Source organism: Scyliorhinus torazame, chromosome 6 (assembly GCF_047496885.1).
Source record: "Scyliorhinus torazame isolate Kashiwa2021f chromosome 6, sScyTor2.1, whole genome shotgun sequence".
In the NCBI taxonomy this organism is placed as follows: Eukaryota; Metazoa; Chordata; class Chondrichthyes; order Carcharhiniformes; family Scyliorhinidae; genus Scyliorhinus; species Scyliorhinus torazame.
This window is the reverse complement of record NC_092712.1, coordinates 106,966,460-106,987,301: the sequence shown is the minus strand read 5'-3', so window position 1 is coordinate 106,987,301 and position 20,842 is coordinate 106,966,460. Positions and strand designations below refer to the sequence as shown.

Sequence of the window (20,842 nt, the reverse complement as noted above, 5' to 3'; positions counted from 1 at the left end):
GAGACACCACAAAGTACTCACTCTTGTCCAGGTTCAACCTGTACCCCGAGAAAGACCCAAATACCCGCAGTAGCTCCAATATTCCTCCTATCGACGCACTCGGTTCTGACACATACAGCAGCAAGTCGTCGGCATATAAGGGCACCCTATGGTCTATCCCCCCCGCACTATTCCTTTCCATGCTCCCGAACTTCTCAATGCGATGGCCAACGGCTCAATCGCAAGTGCAAACAGCAGGGGGGACACAGGACATCCCTGTCTCGTCCCACGGTGGAGAGAAAAGCATCTCAAACTGATATTATTTGTGCGGACACTCGCCTTCGGCTCCTTATATAATAGCTTTACCCAGTTCACAAACCTTGGTCCAATCCCAAACCGCTCCAGCACTGCCATCAGGTACCCCCATTCTACCCGATCAAACGCCTTCTCGGCGTCCAATGCCACAACTACCTCTGTTTCCTTCCCATCCGCCGGTGCCATAACAACGTTCAAAACCCTCCTAATGTTCGAAAACAGCTGCCTCCCTTTCACGAACCCCGTCTGATCCTCCCCTATCACCTTCGGGAGGCACTCCTCCAGCCTACCCGCCAGTAACTTCGCCAACACTTTTGCGTCCACATTCAGAAGTGATATGGGCCGAAACGACCCACACTCCGTCGGATCCTTATCTTTTTTTTTTAGCAACAGGGAAATCGATGCCTTCCCCAAGGTTTGCGGCAACACCCCCTTCCCTATCGCCTCCTCAAACATCCCCACCATCAGGAGTGCCAACCTATCCTTAAATTTTTTATAATATTCCACCGGAAACCCATCCGGCCCTGCAACCTTCCCCGATTGCATCCTCCCAATCGCATCCTTTATCTCCTGCTCCATTATTGCTCCTTCTAATGTAGCCCTGTCCCCCTCCCCTAGCCTCGGGTACTCCAACCCACCTAGAAATTCCTGCATCTCACGGTCTCCCCCGGGTGGCTCTGACTTGTACAACCTCTCATAAAACTCCTCAAAAACCTTGTTAATCAGCACTGGAGCCACCACCAACTTCCCTGCCCTATCCTTCACCTGAACAATTTCCCTTGCCGCTGCCTCCCTCCGGAGCTGACCTGCTAACATACTTCATGTTATCTCCATGTTCATAAACTGCACCCCTTGCTCGTCTCAGTTGGCGCACCGCCTTCCTGGTGAACAGTTGTTCGAAGCTCGCCTGTAGATCCTTCCTCTTTTCCAGCATCGCCGGGTCCCCATCCTCTGCATACCTCCTATCGACCTCCAACATCTCATCTATTACCCTCTGCCGCACCAACCTCTCCTCTTTATCCATCCTGGCCTTAAACAAAATTACCTCACCTCTCACCACCGCCTTTCGAGCCTCCCAGACGACTGCCTTCGACACCTCACCCGTACAATTGAAACCTACATATTCTTTAATTACCTTTTCAATTTTCTCACAGAACACTTGGTTCCCCAATAGCCCCACAGCCAGTTTCCACCCCAGTCTCTGCGCTGCCCCCTTCTCCAGCACCATATCCACCCAATGTGGAGCGTGATCTGACACAGCAATTGCAGAGTATTCCGACCCCTTGACTCCAGCCAGCAAAGCCTTCCCCACCACAAAAAAGTCAATCCGCGAGTATACCTTATGGACCGCTGAGAAAAATGAGTACTCCCGTTCCCTTAGGTGCCGGAACCTCCAAGGGTCCACCCCTCCCATTTCCACCATTAGCCCAGCCAGCGCCTACACCCACCCCCCCCACCCTGATGGGACCAGCGAGCACGGCCGTGATCTGTCCAACCTTGGCTCCTGCACCAAGTTCCAGTCCCCCCCCACAATCAGCTCATGCGTGTCGGGAATAGCCCCAAACACCTTCCTCGCGAATCCCACATCGTCCCAATTGGGAACGTATACACTTAACAGCGCCACTAATCTCCCCTCCAGCGCCCCTGCCACAATCACATATCTACCCCCCTGATCTGCCACCACCTTCTCCATCTGGAAGCGTACCCTTTTGCTGACCAACACCACTACCCCTCGAGCCCTTCCATCAAATCCGGAGTGAAACACCCCACGGTGGCCTGGCCTGCGGTCGGGGCCCATCGGTGGGCTAGTGCCGTGGGGGCACTCTATTCCTACACGGCGGCAGTGTAGGCCTCCGCAATGGCCGGCGCAAAGGTGAACCCCCTGCGCAGCCTTTGGCCGCAGCTGGCACGGCACCAAAGACCTTCCACGCCGGCCGTCGGGGCGCGAACCACTCCAGCACCGCCCTTGCCCCTGAAGGTGCGGAGGGTTCCGCACCTTTGGGGCGGCCCGACTCCGGAGTCGTTCCCGCCACTCCACTGCGCCGTTTCTGCCCGCCCCGCCGATTCCCGGAGAATCCCGCTCCTGATGTCTGCATGATATGCAGTAATGGCAGTCCAGGGAGATGGTTTTGTTTGGGGACTTAAACCCTGAAAGGTTGTAAAAATCTATGCAAATGAGGAATAATTAACTTAAACAATCGATTTATGGAAATGAGAAATGGCTTGGAAAGGTTCTCTGGTTTCAATTTACCTGGGTGTTTGCTGAAAGAAACTTTTGTTGCTGTTTGTCCTTGTAAAAAACAGCAGTTAGATAAACCTGCACTGTAAGATGAGTAATGAACTAACATCATCATTGATTTGTGGAATGTGAGTAAGACTTAATCACAATTTGGATTTTGTGAGGAAACAGAAATTGAAAGATTGCCGAGTTCAATGCTGGTGGGAGAATCTGCAGGGGCCTCACAGAGTCTTGCGAAATAGAAAATAATCATCTAAATTAGCCGGAAAATATTGGATAAGTAAGCAGAACAAGGAACTGGGGCATCCAAAGTCAAGAGATGGTGGATGAAACCTTTACTTCCTGAGAATAGCTGGTACAGAGGAGAATTCTCCAGAGCACTGTAGCACACTTATGAATCATCCCTGAAGAAGTAAATAACAATAAGATTGATGTGTTTTATAAGAGAATTCTTCAGGAATGAAGAAGTAAACCTGAGTGCATAACATACTATTAATACTGGTTGTTTTATTTCAAGGCAGTTTATTTTGTTTTAAAGAAAAATGTAATCTTGCAGTGTAGTTCTGTTGGTTAAAACTAGATATTCAGGTTTATTTTTAAACAATAACGGTATCTAACTGGCTTGCAACAATAGGGCAAAAATAAGGTGGATGTACTTAAAAGGTTGACAACGCTCCCAAGTAGAAACTTCACCAGGTCCACAATGCTCCCCAAGTAGAAATTTCACCAGGTCCAGGTAATGTGATTGATGTTGTGTACATGGATTACAACGGCATACAATAAAGTTCTTCATTCATTCATTCATTCATGTATGCTCTTACCAAAGGCACATCTTTGGCTTATTGCCTGCTAATATTTCATCCTATGCCATTTTTCTGGTAGGCTTTGCCAGAGGTGGTTTGTCATTGCCCTTTGCACGCAGAGGCAAGGCGAGGAGGGAGGTCCTAAGGCTACCTAACCAGAATGGGAATTGAAACTGTGCTCTTGACATTAATCTGAATCGCACACTAGCTATTGAGCCAATTGGCCCGAATCGCACACTAGCTATTGAGCCAATTGGCCCCCACATGATAAAGTACCACAGAATAAAATTGAAGTCGGTGGGGCTAAAAAGGCAATGTTTCTGTGGATAGAAATGTTGGCTAAAGGACAGAAAGTAGTGCAGTGATAAATGGTTAATTTCCAGATTGGAGGTAGGTGGAGTGATATCAGTGTTGAGACAACTATAAATAAATGGACTGGTCCTGCCTATAGAGGGCATAATTGCCAAATTTAATGTCATTTGCAAATTTTTTTATGTAGTAAACATTGAAGAGGGTAGTAGCAGACTTCAGGGGCGGGATTCTCCGACCCCCCGCCAGGTCGGAGAATCGCCGGGGGCTGGCGTGAATCCCGCCCCCGCCGGTTGCCGAATTCTCTGGCATCGGATATGTGGCGGGGGCGGGAATCGCGCCGGTCGGCGGGCCACCCACCGCCGATTCTCCGGCCCGCGATAGCGGGCCAATGTCCCGCTGCTGGAATGCCTGTCCCGCCGGCGAGAATCAAACCACCTCTTACCGGTGGGACTAGGCGGCACGGGCGGGCTCCGGGGTCCTGGGGGGGCACGGGGCAATCTGGCCCCGGGGGCTGGCCCCACGGTTGCCTGGCCCGTGATCGGGGCCCACCGATCCGCAGGTGGGCCTGTGCCATGGGGCAGTCTTTTCCCTCTGCCTCGGCCACAGCCTTCACATGGCCGACGCGTAAGAGACCCCCCCCCCCCCCGCGCATGCGCGGGGATGACGTCTGACGCTCCCGCGCATGCGTGGACTTCCGCCGGCCGGTGAAGTCCTTTCGGCCCCGGCTGGCATGGCGCCAAAAGCCTTTCCCGCTGGCCAGCGGCACGCCAACCACTCCGGCGTGGGCCTAGCCCCTCAAGGTGAGGGCTTGGTCCCAAAAGGCACCTTTGGGGCGCCCCGACGCCGGAGTGCTTCCCGCCACTCCATCCTGCCGGGACCCCCCGCCCCGCCGGGTAGGGGAGAATCCCGGCCCAGGATGGTGCACATTGCTGAAATGGCAGACACGTGGTGGATTAAATTTAATGCAGAAACTTGTGAAATTATTTATTTTGGTTGGACAAATGAGAAGAGGCAATATAAGCCAAATAGTACAATTGAAAGACTATTTAACTAGGATATGCAATCTGTGTTTTATAAATAGATGCAATCAAATATAAAGCAAGGAAGCAGGGCTAAACCTTGACAAAACAATGATCAAGCCCAGTTGGAGTATTGTGGCCAATTCTGACACCATACTTCAGGATGTCACGGCCTTTGGAAGTGTGCAGAGTAAATTTACTAGAATGGAAGCTATGACATAGGACTTCAGTCAAATGGAGAGACAAGAGAAGCTGGAATTGTTCTCCCAAATCAGAAAATATTGAGGGGAGATTTAATATAAGCACCAAAATCATGCAAAGTTTTGATAGAGTGAATCACAGAGTTGTTACATCACACAAGGAGGCTTGCCATCTCTGTGTCGGCTCTCCATATAAGCAATTTTAAACGGTGGGCTTCTGGTAGACAATAGTAGGGAACCCCATTGGCAAATTTCTCAATTAACATGATGAGAAATTAAGGATTGGAATAATTGCCTTACACACCTTAATGGGCTCCATCCTGTTCTCAAATTCACCTTTGAAATGGAACATCAAATGAGCTCCCTTTCCTCGATGTGCCAATTGAGGAATCTGAAAATGGGTTGCCAAATACTGTCCACCACAACACACTTTCACTGGTTAATATATGTATTGGGATGCCTACCGTTTCATGTGCTATACGTTTGGCTTTATCGGCAACCTCCGAAATAAGACCCGAGCCATTTTCTCAGGATGTAAATCTGATGCTGAAATGGAGCACATCAGAGCTATCCTGCGGGATAATGACTATCCTGATCAGATCATTGCTCAGTGTATATCATGCAAACTCATTAATGGACCCAAGGCTGCCACTTCTGGTCGTATAAAGGTCTACTGATTATCTCGGAAAGGACAAGCTGTCTTAAAAATTTGAGCGATGGTGAAGCGAGCCTTTTCACGCTGTCACTATGCAGTGGTAATTGGTTAATCTGACATCACAGACTATGTCATCAACAAGTGGGAATTTGAATACGTACCAGACAAGCAAACATTTTTGTTTGTGTAGTCCGCTTGGTCTTGCGCATGATTCTTTGAACCATTTCTTGCAACCGCCTTCATCATGACATGGGTGACAACATCTTTCTGAAATTCCCAATTCTCCTCTCATACAATGCTGCCATCAAGACAAAAAGACATTTTGCCTACCACAAAAATGAGTAATGTGATATATGAATTTCAATGCCAATGTGATGCTGGGTGTGTAGGCCATACAGCTCAATGACTGAAGAATTGTATCAAACAGCAATGGCTTTTTGCAACAGACAAAGTACTCATTGCACTCAACCACTTGGTGCTTGCAAAACTCAGAGCATCGTGTCAAACACAGGATGTGATTTTGCAATTGGACAATGCTCGTTAAACAATCCTGACTGTGCTATGACTTAAGAATTAAACTGACAACAAATTTAAGACATCCAGTCAGTCTCAAAATGTGACTTACTTATGCATGCTAGAAGCTACATATGTTCACAAACAGGGCCCTGTCCTTTGCAAACAGAAAGAACATGTCCACGCATTGCACCTTTTTTCAATGCCTTGACCAATCATATTTAACGGCACAATGACACAGTGGTTAGCTCTGCTGCCTCACAGTGCCAGGGAACCGGATTCAATTCTGGCCTTGGGTAACTGAATGTGTGGAGTTTTCACATTCTCCCCGTGTTTGCGTGGATTTCCTCCGGGTGCTCCGGTTTCCTCCCACAGTCCAAAGATGCAGGTTTGGTGGATTGGCCATGCTAAATTACCCCTTAGTGTCCAAAAGGTTATGTGGGGCTATGAGAATAGGGTGGGGCGTGGGCCTACACGGGGTGCTCATAAGAACATGAGAACTAGGAGCAGAAGTAGGCCATCTGGCCCCTCGAGCCTGCTCCGCCATTCAATTAGATCATGGCTGATCTTTTATGGACTCAGCTCCACTTTCCGGCCCGAACACCATAACCCTTAATCCCTTTATTCTTCAAAAAACTATCTATCTTTATCTTAAAAACATTTAATGAAGGAGCCTCAACTGCTTCACTGGGCAAGGAATTCCATAGATTCACAACCCTTTGGGTGAAGAAGTTCCTCCTAAGCTCAGTCCTAAATCTACTTCCCCTTATTTTGAGGCTATGCCCCCTAGTTCTGCTTTCACCCACCAGTGGAAACAACCTGCCCGCATCTTTCATTTCATTTCATTTCATTTCATTTCATTTCATTCCTATCTATTCCCTTCATAATTTTATATGTTTCTATAATATCCCCCCTCATCCTTCTAAATTCCAACGAGTACGGTCCCAGTCTACTCAACCTCTCCTCGTAATCAGCTCTGGGATTAACCTAGTGAATCTCCTCTGCACACCCTGCAGCACCAGTACATCCTTTCTCAGGTAAGGAGACCAAAATTGAACACAATACTCCAGGTGTGGCCTCACTAACACCTTATACAATTGCAGCATAACCTTCCTAGTCTTAAACTCCATCCCTCTAGCAATGAAGGACAAAATTCCATTCGCCTTCTTAATCACCTGTTGCACCTGTAAACCAACTTTTTGCGACTCATGCACTAGCACACCCAGGTCTCTCTGCACAGCAGCATGTTTTAATACTTTAGCATTTAAATAATAATCTCTTTTGCTGTTATCCCTACCAAAATGGATAACCTCGCATTTGTCAACATTGTACTCCATCTGCCAGACTCCATCATTCACTTAACCTATTCAAATCCCTCTGCAGACTTCCGGTATCTTCTGCACTTTTTGCTTTACCACTCACCTTAGTGTCGTCTGCAAACTTGGACACATTGCACTTGGTCCCCAACTCTAAATCATCTATGTAAATTGTGAACAATTGTGGGCCCAACACTGATCCCTGAGGGACACCACTAGCTACTGATTACCAACCAGAGAAACACCCATTAATCCTCACTCTTTGCTTTCTATTAATTAACCAATCCGCTATCCATGCTACTACTTTACTTTTAATGCCACGCAACTTTATCTTATACAGCAATCTTTTGTGTGGCACCTTGTCAAAGGCTTTCTGGAAATCCAGGTATACCACATCCATTGGCTCCCCGTTGTCTACCGCACTGGGAACGTCCTCAAAAAATTCCACTAAATTAGTTAGGCACGACCTGCCCTTTATGAACCCATGCTGCGTCTGCCCAATGGGACAATTTCCATCCAGATGCCTCGCTATTTCTTCCTTGATGATAGTTTCCAGCATCTTCCCTACTACCGAAGTTAAGCTAAGTGGCCTATAATTACCCGCTTTCTGCCTACCTCCTTGTTTAAACAGTGGTGTCATGTTTGCTAATTTCCTATCTGCCGCGACCACCCCAGAGTCTAGTATATTTTGGTAAATTATCACTAGTGCATTTACAATTTCCCTAGCCATCTCTTTTAGCACTCTGGGATGCATTCCATCAGGGCCAGGAGACCTGTCTACCTTTAGCCCCATTAGCTTGCCCATCACTACCTCCTTAGCGATAACAATCATCTCAAGGTCCTCACCTGTCATTGCCTCATTTCCATCATTCACTGTCATGTTATTTGTGCCTTCCACTGTGAAGACTGACCCAAAAAACCTGTTCAGTTCCTCAGCCATTTCCTCATCTCCCATTATTAAATCTCCCTTCTCATCCTCTAAAGGACCAATATTTACCTTAGCCACTCTTTTTTGTTTTATGTATTTGTAGAAACTTTTACTATCTGTTATATTCTGAGCAGGTTTGCTCTCATAATCTATTTTTCTCTTCTTTATAGCTTTTTTAGTATCTTTCTGTTGCCCCCTAAAGATTTCCCAGTCCTCTAGTCTCCCACTAATCTTTGCCACTTTGTATGCTTTTTCCTTCAATTTTATACTCCCTTTATTTCCTTAGATATCCACAGTCGATTTTCCCTCTTTCTACCGTCCTTCCTTTTTGTTGGTATAAACCTTTGCTGAGCACTGTGAAAAATCGCTTGGAAGGTTCTCCACTGTTCCTCAACTGTTTAACCATAAAGTCTTTGCTCCCAGTCTAACGTAGCTAGCTCTTCTCTCATCCCATTGTAATCCCCTTTGTTTAAGCACAAAACACTAGTGTTTGGTTTTACCTTCTCACGCTCCATCTGTATTTTAAATTCCACCATATTGTGATCGCTCCTTCCGAGAGGATCCCTAACTATGAGATCATTAATCAATCCTGTCTCATTACACAGGACCAGATCTAGGACCGCTTGCTCCCTCGTAGGTTCCATTACATATTGTTCTAGGAAACTATCGCGGATACATTCTATAAACTCCTCCTCAAGGCTGCCTTGACCGACCAGGTTTAACCAATCAACATGTAGATTAAAATCCCCCACGATAACTGCTGTACCATCTCTACATGCATCCATTATTTCTTTGTTTGTTGCCTGCCCCACCATAATGTTACTATTTGGTGGCCTATAGACTACTCCTATTAGTGACTTTTTCACCTTACTATTCCTGATTTCCACCCAAATGGATTCAACCTTATCCTCCATACCACCGATGTCATCCCTTACTGTTGCCCGGATGTCATCCTTAAATAACAGAGCTACACCACCTCCCTTACCATCCACTCTGTCTTTCCGAATAGTTTGATACCTTTGGATATTTAACTCCCAGTCGTGACCATCCTTTAACCATGTTTCAGTAATGGCCACTAAATCATAGTCATTCACGATGATTTGCGCCATCAACTCATTTACCTTATTCCGAATACCACGAGCATTCAGGTAAAGTACACTTATGTTGTCTTTTATACCTCTGTCTTGAATCTTAACACCTTGATCTGTAACCTCTCCTAAGTTATTTTTCCTCTTAACTTTTCACCTAATTTTCCTTGTCGTTGAACCCATATCTTCATGTAACAACCTGCCGCGTCGCTTCTGATTCATGTTTTTACTTCCCGTTTTATTCCTTTTAGTATTACTGGACCTATTCACTGAACTCCCCTCAGTCACTGTACCCTGTACTGTCGCCCTTTTTGATTTTTGACTATGGCTTCTCTGCCTTGCACTTTCCCCCTTACTGCCCTTTGTTTCTGTCCCTGTTTTACTACCTTCCGACTTCCTGCATCGGTTCCCAGCCCCCTGCCACATTAGTTTAAACACTCTCCAACCGCTCTAGCAAATAGGACATCAGTTCCAGGCCTGCCCAGGTGTAACCCGTCCAGTTTGTCCAGGTCCCACCTCCCCCAGAACCGGTCCCAATGCCCCAGGAATCTGAAACCCTCCCCCTGACACCATCCCTTCAGCCACGTATTCATCCTATATATCCTGTCATTTCTACTCTGACTAGCATGTGGCACCAGTAGTAATCCTGAGATCACTACCTTCGAGGTCCAATTTCTTAACTTCCTTCCTAGCTCCCTGTATTCTGCTTTTAGGACCTCATCCCTTTTTCACCTATATCGTTTGCCCCGATGTGTACCACAACCACTGGCAGTTCACCCTCCCCCTCCAGAATGTCCTGTACCCGTTCCGAGACATCCTTGACCCTAGCACCAGGGAGGCAACACACCATCCTGGAGTCTCGTTTGCGGACACAGAAACGCCTGTCTATTCCCCTTACAATTGAATCCCCTATAACTATTGGACTGTCACACTTATCACCTCTCCCGTCTGCAGCAGAACCAACCATGGTACCACGAGTTTGGCTGTTGCTGTTTTCCCCTGAGAGGCCATTTCCCTCAACAGTATCCAAAGCGGTATATCTGTTCTGTAGGGGAATGGCCACAGGAGATTCCTGCACTCCCTGCCTCACTCTCTTGCTCTGTCTGGTGGTCACCCATTCCCTTCCTACCTGCGGAGTCTGAGCCTGCGGTGTGACCACCTCTCTATACGTGCTATCCACGATGCTCTCCGACTCGCGGATGCACAAACTGGTCTCCAGCCGCCGCTCCAGCTCTGAAACTTGAGCTTCACGGAGCTGCAACTGGAGACACTTCCTGCACACATGCTGGGGACTGGAACTGTCCCCAGCCTGCCACATGCAGCAAGAGGAGCAGACCACGCCTTGGAGCTGTCCTGCCATGAATTATTCCTTTAAACTAAACCATTGAAATTAAACTTTCAAAAGATGTCTTTGTGTCAGATTAAATCCAATCCCCATGTACTATTTAATTAGATTTTTTTTTAAACTGAGTATTTATCCCTCTTGATCTGACAACAAATTAAAAGTAGTTATTTAATTGAAATTTAAAAGTTATTTAAATCAAATTAAAAATAGTAATTTAAATCAACCCAAAATAGTTATTTAAGTCAAATTTAAAATTTTTTAAATAGTAATTCAAATCAACTTAAAAATGGTAATCTAAGTCAAATCAAAACTGGTATTTAAATCAGTAACTCCAGATTTTCAAATTTAGCCCAATCTGATTTTCAGCCAATCAGGTCACAGTCTCGTTGGACGTCACAATACCGTTTTTTTGAAACAAACAAACAGCTGTTTTACCCGAGAGCGCTCTTTACTGAAGTCTCACCCTCTCTCTCTCCACGCTCTTTACTGAAGTCTTGGCCTCTCTCTCTCCGCGCTCTTTACTGAAGTCTCGCCCTCTCTCTCCGTGCTCTTTACTGAAATCTCGCCCTCTTTCTCTCCGCGCTCTTTACTGAAGTCTCGCCCTCTCTCCGTGCTCTTTACTGAAGTCTCGCCCTCTCTCTCTCCGCGCTCTTTACTGACGTCTTGCCCTCTCTCCGTGCTCTTTACTGAAGTCTCGCCCTCTCTGTCTCCGCAGCCTCCTTCGGTACTGTAGTTATTTTATGATTCTAACCAGCCTGGTTTGAATTTAAGCAAAGGCTTGGCAGTTAACTGTTCCCTGTTGCATTCTGAATGATGTTAAAGTTACTATCGATGATGAAGATGAGGAAGATCCACGTGACAATGCTATACAATCAAGTGATTTGGACAAATTATTTGATGAACCAGAGTGAATTTGAAGGATTTTAACATGAAGTGTTATAGATAATTTGTTTATATTGCACTGGATGCAAAATGCATAATTCCTAATGTTATACAATTAATATTGATTCACCAGGGTCTAAATCAAGCATGTGTCAACTCCTCAATCATTACCCTTGTAAAAGTAGGCCCTGCGATTTTAGGCCTAAAAGATTGGTCTTAAGAATTCAACACAAGTACATATGTTACTCACCTGGAAACATTTACAGCATATTTCTAAGTGGAATTGCTACGAAACATAAGGCTATAATACATGGCTTGTGTTTAATGAGTTGCCTGAACAGGGAACGTGCGGCCAGGGCCACACATAGCCCCGTTTTGTACACTGAGGAGCTCCGCTTGCCGGAATTTCTCACTGCAGTGAGAGATCGGGACGCCATTTAAAAATGGCGGCATGATCTCTGGGGCCCTCGAAGTGACCAACAAACCCGCACCCTCCCCAACACTCACTCAGGCCACCCTGGCCTGATCACACCTGCTCAAAAAATGCCAGCTTGGCATCTTGGATGTGCCACCCTGGCAGTAGCACAGCAATGCCAGCGTGCCACTCTTCCCAAAGGGCATTCACCCGAGGGCTTCCGATCCCCTGGGAGACGACTGCCGTTCCGTCTGGTCCCCATTTGTGGTGACCTCTATTGAATAGCACTCGCTTGAGGCCTCTGGTAACTTCGGAATCTGCACATTAAATGGAGACTAGCTGTCTCGCTTTAATGTACAGTTTTTCCAAGGGCAAGATTTACATTGCAACATCTCACGAGATCGCATTAGATCTCGCGAGGCATTGTGAGCCTGGTAGATCTCGGGAGCAAGGTCTCCTGGGGCCTTGCTGCACTGCGGTGAGCTGCTTTTCGGGTGCAACAACTATGAAAAAACTAGCTGTATTTAATGTGGACTTTGATTATAAAGGGTTTTTTTTAAAAATAGGAGATTAACCACGTGAGACGATTTAAAAGATCTAATTAGGTTTCGTGATTGGGAATTTTTTTGTATGAATGAACGTGGGCATTAAATCGCACCCATGGACTTGGCAGACTAGTAATCCTGAACATTTGTTCTGTGGCCCCTCCATGCAAACTCATGACCCCACTCCCCCATACACCTCATGCTCCCAGACCACCTCCATTTCAATTCTGCTTCTCATATACCCCCAGGTGACCTCTATATCGTTTTACTCTGGCTAGACCTGAGGAGCCATGTGAAGATGATTTTTTTTTTAAACTGCTAACAATTAAATACAGCTCTCATTCATACAAAAAAATTCCCAATCACGAAACCTAATTAGATCTTTTAAATCTTCTCACGTGGTTAATCTCCTATTTTTTTAAAAAACCCTTTATAATCAAAGTCCATATTAAATACAGCTAGTTTTTTCATAGTCTCTTTAAACTGTGAATCCAACTGTGAACTCAAAACCCCCTGCTGAGATAATTGGAGCCTCTGAAGCCAAGCATTCATAATGGCCTAATAGCCCTAGGGGAAATATAAATTAAGACCACTAATGAAACCACATGATCAGATGGCCTATCAATCAAAGCAATCCAGCAGGGTTTTTTCAACCCTCACTAACTGCTTCAACAAAGAGCAAAGAATTTTTTTTAATTTGCAGCATTCAACTTGAATAAACTTGAACAGACCTTATCTGTCACTCATGAGCATGTGCATCTAATACAGCAATTTTTGACTCGCAGACTGGGTTACGGCTCATGTAACAGTTAGCTTCAAATCGGCTGGAAGTTCACATGGCCCTGCTGTGTTTGGGTTTCTCTCCTGTATGAATCATACCGTGCCCACAAAAAATGTAATTTGACAGAAATGGGGGTGAGACCTCTGGATCTCAATTCCATTGCTTCTGGTCCTCAATTGCTTCTGGTCAAATGGTATAGGCTCCTCAAATAGTTTAGTAATGGAGACGGGGATGCAAATTAGTGAATGGACAATTGCAACATTTGCTATTTTGATAACTTTGTAGCATGAAAACAGTCCTATAGCATAAACCCAGAACAAAGCAAATTTAATTTCCCTTATTTTCAAGTATTACTGACCATGAATGTTTTCATAGAATTAATTCGTGGATACTGAGATAATGATAGCATTCTGTGCAACTAATCAGACTGGCAAATCAGTCTCAATGGACAATCGATTGATCACTGAAGGTTACACGTGTATGCCAAACATTCAGAGCTGTGGCCTATTATGTTCTGCATTTTAAGGTGTTGCATTACAACATTAAAGATAAATATATTGAGAGAGGGCCTATTCTTTATGCAAATGCTATATAATGCACTGCTCAGGGTTATATTGCACTCTGGTGTTGGGAGCTGTGGCTCCTGATGTTTACCTTATACAAATCTGATGAATGTGTAATTGAGAGAAAATTTTCATATCCGTAGGTGGCTCTGCTTATTTCAGGAAGAGCTAGAAAGAAGGCTAAAAGACACCCTTTGTCAAGCTTGGTTTGCCTTGCTAACAGTGTGCATCACCCTTTGCTCACTTGAGAATATCTAGGTGGTTTTGAATTTTGAGCAAATGGTTATGATTTGGTATTTGGCCTTAATTGTCAAGAAATGCTAACAATATTGACTTGTTCTTCATAGCATGGATGTGCTACGCGCATGTGCCCTCTATTGGTCAGTGAGTGGTTTGCACAAATGTAAAGCATTTCTGAATGATTGGGAATGGCAAATATAACTGATTGGAAATAATCTATATCAAATGCTCAGTTCAGTTACAAATTATATGTTGAATTACCATTATTGAAGGATTTATGTTAAGCTGGACTTCACACTGGTTATAATGAGGGGAAAAGCTGCTGAAGAGGCAATTTTTCAAAATGCTGTTTTCCATCTACCTTCCAATAAAATACATTTTGGCTTCTTTTAGTTTCCTTTCAAGGAAATTGGGTGTGTTTCTTTACAAGGATGCCCAGTTTTCCAGTATTAGTCTAATGGATGAAATTAATTTTGGAAAAAATGTGACTGATTTGAATCAAAGTTTACTTTTTGCTTCCTATTTCTTTAGGTGCTTGGTTGAAGAGTGGATTGGGACTTGTACAAAGAGAAGGGGACTATCTCACATGGACATACTTCGCTCCACAGTTGGGTTACTGGGTTGCAGCCATGTCCCCTCAAAGCCCAGGTAAATAATTTGAAAAAATTGTAGCCAAGTTTGAAGATAACTCTGGTGGGGTTGAAATTAATGGACTAGAACACTGAAATACTGTTTGACATTTGAACAATATTGAAAATGCAGATGGTTAATAACTATAGTTGCTATTTTCAAAGTCCCAAATACTTTATAGTGAATCGGTAGTATTCTACTTTTTTAAATTTCTATGTGATAAAAAGGGCATCAAACACCTTCATAAATCTAGTCTGACAAAGTTTGCTAAATTATGCATCTCAAAGAATATAAAAAGCTATTTGATATAATTTAATTTGCACATTTTAGGTAATATGGGTCCCGTTGGAGGCAGTGACACCTCTGTCTATCATACAGCCTTCCTGTTGGCCATTCTTGGAGGGATGACTGTCATTCTGCTGGTTCTGCTTTGCTTACTCATCTATTATTGCAGGTAACCTTTCAGAGGAAACTGATTTTTAGAAATAAAGCAGAGCACCTCAAAATAACCGGTTTCCAAAGAATGAGGTATAATCTAGAGAAGTTAAAATCTTAATTTCTAATAGGCAAAATGCTGTTTCTTGCATGATTCTTATTGTGATTAATTGAAAAATGTTTAGTACCAAAGCTATATGAAGCTAAAAAGATTATTAATTTTGCTGCAGTAATTTTCAGTTATTGTAATGTATTTTATCCAATATGTTGTACCACAATGTGGTAGGAAAATGCTCCATGCTGTGATTCTTCAATGAATTCCCAATCTCAGCCATACTCTCAAGGATGCATCTTTTGGCTGAAAAATTGTTTGGATTGCCAGAATAAAATAGAGGAGAAACGAGGGTAATTTTCTTTTGTACCAAAAAAGCTTTATTGAAATATATGTTTATTTGTTATAGTAAACAAAGTTGACATTAATAATTTTGTATTAATACAAAAATCTCACTTATTTAAAAAAAAGATTATTGGGAGCATTTTGCAGAACTGGAGATCTTCCTCGAGAGAGCTTTTGTTAAGAAAATATGTTGAATTTTTCTGTATCATCTGTTGCAACAAATATTTTTGTAATAGTTGGGATTTGTTTATCGACCAAGTATACCTTTTCCTGTTATTATATTTGTGTTTGCAAAGTATAAAGGGATAAAATATAGCCATCATAAGTCTGTTTATTTAAGTAATTGCTTTTTAAATTGCCAGATAGATTTTCCTTGAAAAGTTTTCATAGGTCTAATTTATTCTTAAACCCAGTTCCAGTTAAACTTAATTTTTTATTATGCAAAATGATTTCCAACACAATCTAAAATACTCTCTCCTTCCCAACCCATTCATTTTTCTTACAGGAGAAAATGCTTGAAACCGCGTCAATACCACAGGAAAATTCAGCTCTCGTCTGCATTGGACAGCTCAAAAAAGGACCAATCAACTTCCATGTCGCACCTCAACTTAATTAGTGCAGTTCACATGGAACTGGTATCAGCCAATGGAGAGGCAGATGTTCATACACCAATGCTGAAACCATCATATTGTACTTCACGAGAATTCAGTTCGAGGGAAGACTTAATGTCACATAAAAACCTATCCTTGAGAGAGACCTTAAAGGGGGATTATTGTATGTCTCCTCCTAGAAACTATCGCCTCAAAATGGCAAGATCAATTGATGTCTCTGAGGATTTTGAATCTCCTGTGAGGGAAGACTATAGGAAAAGCTACAATTCAGTTGCTTCCCAGCCACTACTAGATAAAAGAGATAAAGAAGTTCAGGCTTCAGTAAGCCTTCTTTCCACTGACAGTAAAAGTAGTATCCGAGAACCAGATTACCAACTGCCATATGTTCCCGACAAAGCACAAAAGGTGGATAGAAAAACAACTGATTACATGATGTCCCGGTCAGTTGACCACCTTGAAAGACCAAACTCTTTTCCTCAGCCAGGCCAGTTGCTCTGTTGCAGTTCAGCAGATGAGGTGAATGACAATGTTTATAGAAAAGCGCTACCTACATTGGTCATTCCTCCTCATTATATGAAGTTGCCTATGGAATATCCGCCTTTGACTGCTCCAGCAGAACAACAGCTAGAGTTGGAAAGGTTACAAGCAGAGCTTTCTATTTCTCACCAACAGGTGCATCCACATTCACAACAGCAGGTGACACAACAAACATTATCACAGCAGCAGCTTCAGGAAACAGAAGGTGGAGATTGGAGTCCACAATCATCCGCCATGTCAGAATCTGTATCCATCCCAGCATCACTAAGTGAAGCTGCAATGGCTCAGATGAATGGAGAAGTCCAACTCTTTACGGAAAAGGCACTGCTGGAACTAGCTGGAGGAAAACCTCTCCCTCACCCTCGAGCTTGGTTTGTTTCCCTAGATGGTCGTGCAAATGCCCAGGTTAGACATTCTTATATTGACTTACAGAAAGCTGGAAAAAATGGGAGCAATGATGCAAGTTTGGATTCCGGTGTGGATATGAATGAACCAAAACCGTCCCGAAAGGGAAAAGAAGCACGAGAACGAAATCTTTCTGGCAGTATGACGTACACGAGGCTGGTGTATGTGGATGACATGGAGCAGAGTGGTAGTGAAAGCGGCACAGCTGTCTGCAGTCCAGAGGACAGCTCAATGAAGCCACTCATGGATGGATCAACTGAAAGAGGTAACAGCACAACAGGTGGATTACAAAATGAAAATATACAGAGAATTGAAGAAATTGAAGAATGTCTTCCAGCTAATTCGCAACAGACAGAGATTGTTGATACTGATGATAAAATGATGAATAATGAAAATGACCGCATTAATGACAATGACCAAATCAATGAGAATGATGACACTGACAGCACTGAAGACCAAGACGAGGATAAAAAAAGCCCTTGGCAGAAACGGGAGGAAAGACCTTTAATGGCTTTTAATTTGAAATGATCATTTACAGGTTTGCCAGCACTGGTGTTTAAAAAATAAATGGTTGCCAAATATTTTATGAACGTGCTTGATCAGTTGTGAGAATTTGAGATATTTGAAAGAGGAAAACCATGAATATATTTGAAAGGAAATCTGAATGCTGTGCTGGTCTTTCAGCTATTATGGGGGAGAAAATTCAGGTAGTTTTCCAAGCAATTGTTGCTCGACTGAAGGCCAATGAGACAGCCAGATAATTATAGAAAGACAATGTCTTCAAATTTATTTTTGCCATAAATGACCTATTGTATGAAATAATCAATTCCATGCCAGATATTTAACCTGAATATCCCAGTAGTGAAGGCAGTTGATGGATTTCTACTTATTTGCCAGAATTATACTGTAATAGTGTATCAAAGGGCATACATAAATGCTGTGTCCACAGTTATAGAATATTTGAAAGAAAGGCTATGCATTGCTGCTTTTAAAATTATGTTGCTGAATTTACTTATCATGTCTGATATTTGTTGTAAACTATTTTCTTTAAGATTGTTTATTCTCTTAGACTTAATATTGTTAGAGCATTTAGCTACCAGTATGCTGTGAATGACCATACTCCGTGATGGCAGAAGCCACTGAAAACCAAACTGTCCTCTTTCTTTTAAAAAAAAAAAAATCTTGTCCGGTATTCTCCAAGTGCCTTCATGTTTTCCACTAAACAAACCCTATTTCAATAGTTCTTTTCACTAGACTCTTGAAATTCTGCTTTTCAAAATTGTCAGTTTTTTGACGATTCTTTATTGATTTGCATGCAATTATCACCCAGTCGCGCTTTTTTTGTCATGCTTTAAATACAGCCGTATACTGTAGATAGTAATGTGTATTGTATTACTGGTTTTGCTGTTGAACTACAGGTAGACTAGAGGACTTTTACAGAGACATGAAAGTAGCCATGACTGATATTCTGTATATATTGTATGTTTGGCTGCAGTTGAATATTTTAATTGCTAGCATTCCCATGTCTTTCCAATCTGGGATAATTGAGTGGTCAAGACTGAGTGATCAATCTGTTTAAGCCAACATTTTATCCTTCTGTATAATTTTACAGTGCCAGGATTCCTTCTCTGTACAACCTTTTTGGATTGGTTGCTTGTTTCTATAAAGCTAATTATTCAAAATAAATCTTGGGTAAAAGCTGAACTTTCTTGTATTTATTTTTTGAAAGGTTTTCCCAGTCAGTCTTATTTTTTTAGCCCTGTATTTATATCTTTCATTATACACATAGAAAAACAATTTCTATGTGAGGGTTTTGTTCTTGGCCTACTGACTGTGGCTGAATGAGAAGTTATGTTGAATATTTGCTTACTCAGTGACCACAATAACTGTTTATAAGGTTATAATAAATCTATATCTGGAATTATGTTCTCTTTTGTTTCACTAAAAATATATAGTTGTTTAAAATACTGTGATTTCTGTATTTTATGGATAATACGTTAATGTATGTTTGAAGGTAATTGCATATTGTGAAAAGTTTAAAAATGTCATGGGTACTCAACACTTAGACAGCGATCCTGATGATCAATGTGCCAAAAGGCTTTCCTGCACTGATCCCTTGTCAATATTGGGGGAAAGGTCCATTTACTTGGAGTGGCTGTTTTCTGTCCTTGAGTATTTTTGCTTTCCGTGCTGGAAATTTATATTTTGTAGTATGGTCCACCATATGTGCAACAACAATCTACCAGATTGTACATGTATATATGTAGGACCCGGGATCAAGGGGGCACACAGAACACCGAGGGCTTAGGTTTCCTGGGTGTGTTGGAGTTTTCATCATTGTCCAGAATGAGCAGCCAGAGCTTCAGGCCTGAAAGTGCAGCTTTAAAATAAATATCATAGACACTGTCAGGTCTGTTTCACTGACAATTGTGGTGTTGCAGCTTCTGACCTTAGGGCAGCTTTGTGGTTTTGGGCTTCTGTTTAAAAGCCATAAGCTGGCCGAAAGTCAGGAGCAGCCTGAATACCTTATAAATACTCAGAGCTGGCCTGGATTTTGGGTAGGTCATTTAAGGGCCTTCATTAGGGAGTAACTTTCGTGGGGTTGTAAAACTAACCGCCAACTCAACTCCTTGGTGAGTTACGATAAAATAGGGTCCCTCATTCCTCTTGGCTTGAAGTTTGTAGATTGTTTATAATTTGAACACAAACAAAAACTACAGCTGGTGTATATATGGGGAATATGGTGGGGCAGCACAGTAACACAGTGGTTGGCACAGTTGCTTCACAGCTCCAGGGTCCCAGGTTCGATTCCTGGCTTTGGTCACTGTCTGTGTGGAGTCTGCACATTCTCCCCATGTCTGCATGGGTTTCCTCCGGGTGCTCTGGTTTCCTCCCACAGTCCAAAGATGTGCAGTTTAGGTGGATTGGCCATGATAAATTGCCCTTAGTGTCCAGAAAAAAAAGGTTAGGTAGGGTTACTGGATTATGGGGTTAGGGTGGAGGTGTGGGCTTAAGTGGGATGCTCTTTCCAAGGGCCTTTACAGACTCGATGGGCCAAATGGCATTCTGCACTGTAAATTCTATGACTCTATAAGCCTCTCGTGTCTTAAATGGATTCCACTCACACACACAAACAGCCTGTTATTTCTAATACAAACCTAGTACAAACATTACCCAAATACAGATTGTTTTAATTTACAGTCCAGAATTTCTTCAGATATTTTAAAAATAACCGAAAGGTTATGAATAAACTGAACAGAAGCATCTGTTGAACACACTACATGCTATTGACCGTTCCTAGACTGTTATAATCACTGCACGGACTGGCGAATCGGCCTTCAGCTAGCAGATTTACAGATCTAAGCAAAATATACGATGTTAAAGCTAGGGGGCGGGATCTCTCAGCCCGGGGCCGGAGAATCGGCGCCATTGGCGTCGGCGCAGCGCCTGCCGGGGGCCGCTCTCCGGGATGGGCCGAGCGGCTGTAACAAAAAAAAACCCCGCCGCCATTCTAACCTGCTCTTAGCCGGCAGGACCTCGGCGTGGAAGGTTCCGGGGACGGCTTCTGGGGGTTGGGGGGGGTCCGACCCCGGGGGAGGGGGTGCTCCGTTGTGGCCTGGCCCACGATCGGGGCCCACCGATCGGCGGGCCGGCCTCTCGGCTGGGGGCCTCCTTTCTTCCGCGCCGGC

At 43.6% G+C, this 20,842-nt stretch overlaps 1 protein-coding gene across 3 annotated transcripts in view; it reads left to right on the top strand.

Annotated features, from left to right (window-relative positions):
• The window catches only part of fam171a1 (family with sequence similarity 171 member A1), a 283,483-nt gene extending 264,626 nt beyond the window's left edge, over positions 1-18,857 (top strand). For all 3 annotated transcript variants that reach the window (XM_072508664.1, XM_072508663.1, XM_072508665.1), the window contains 3 exons: positions 14,670-14,786; positions 15,099-15,222; positions 16,106-18,857. In XM_072508664.1, coding sequence (XP_072364765.1) covers positions 14,670-14,786; positions 15,099-15,222; positions 16,106-17,681 — 1,817 coding nt within the window. In that variant the 3' untranslated portion in view covers positions 17,682-18,857. The remainder of the gene's footprint in view (positions 1-14,669; positions 14,787-15,098; positions 15,223-16,105) is intronic.
• The last annotated feature ends 1,985 nt before the right edge of the window (positions 18,858-20,842 follow it).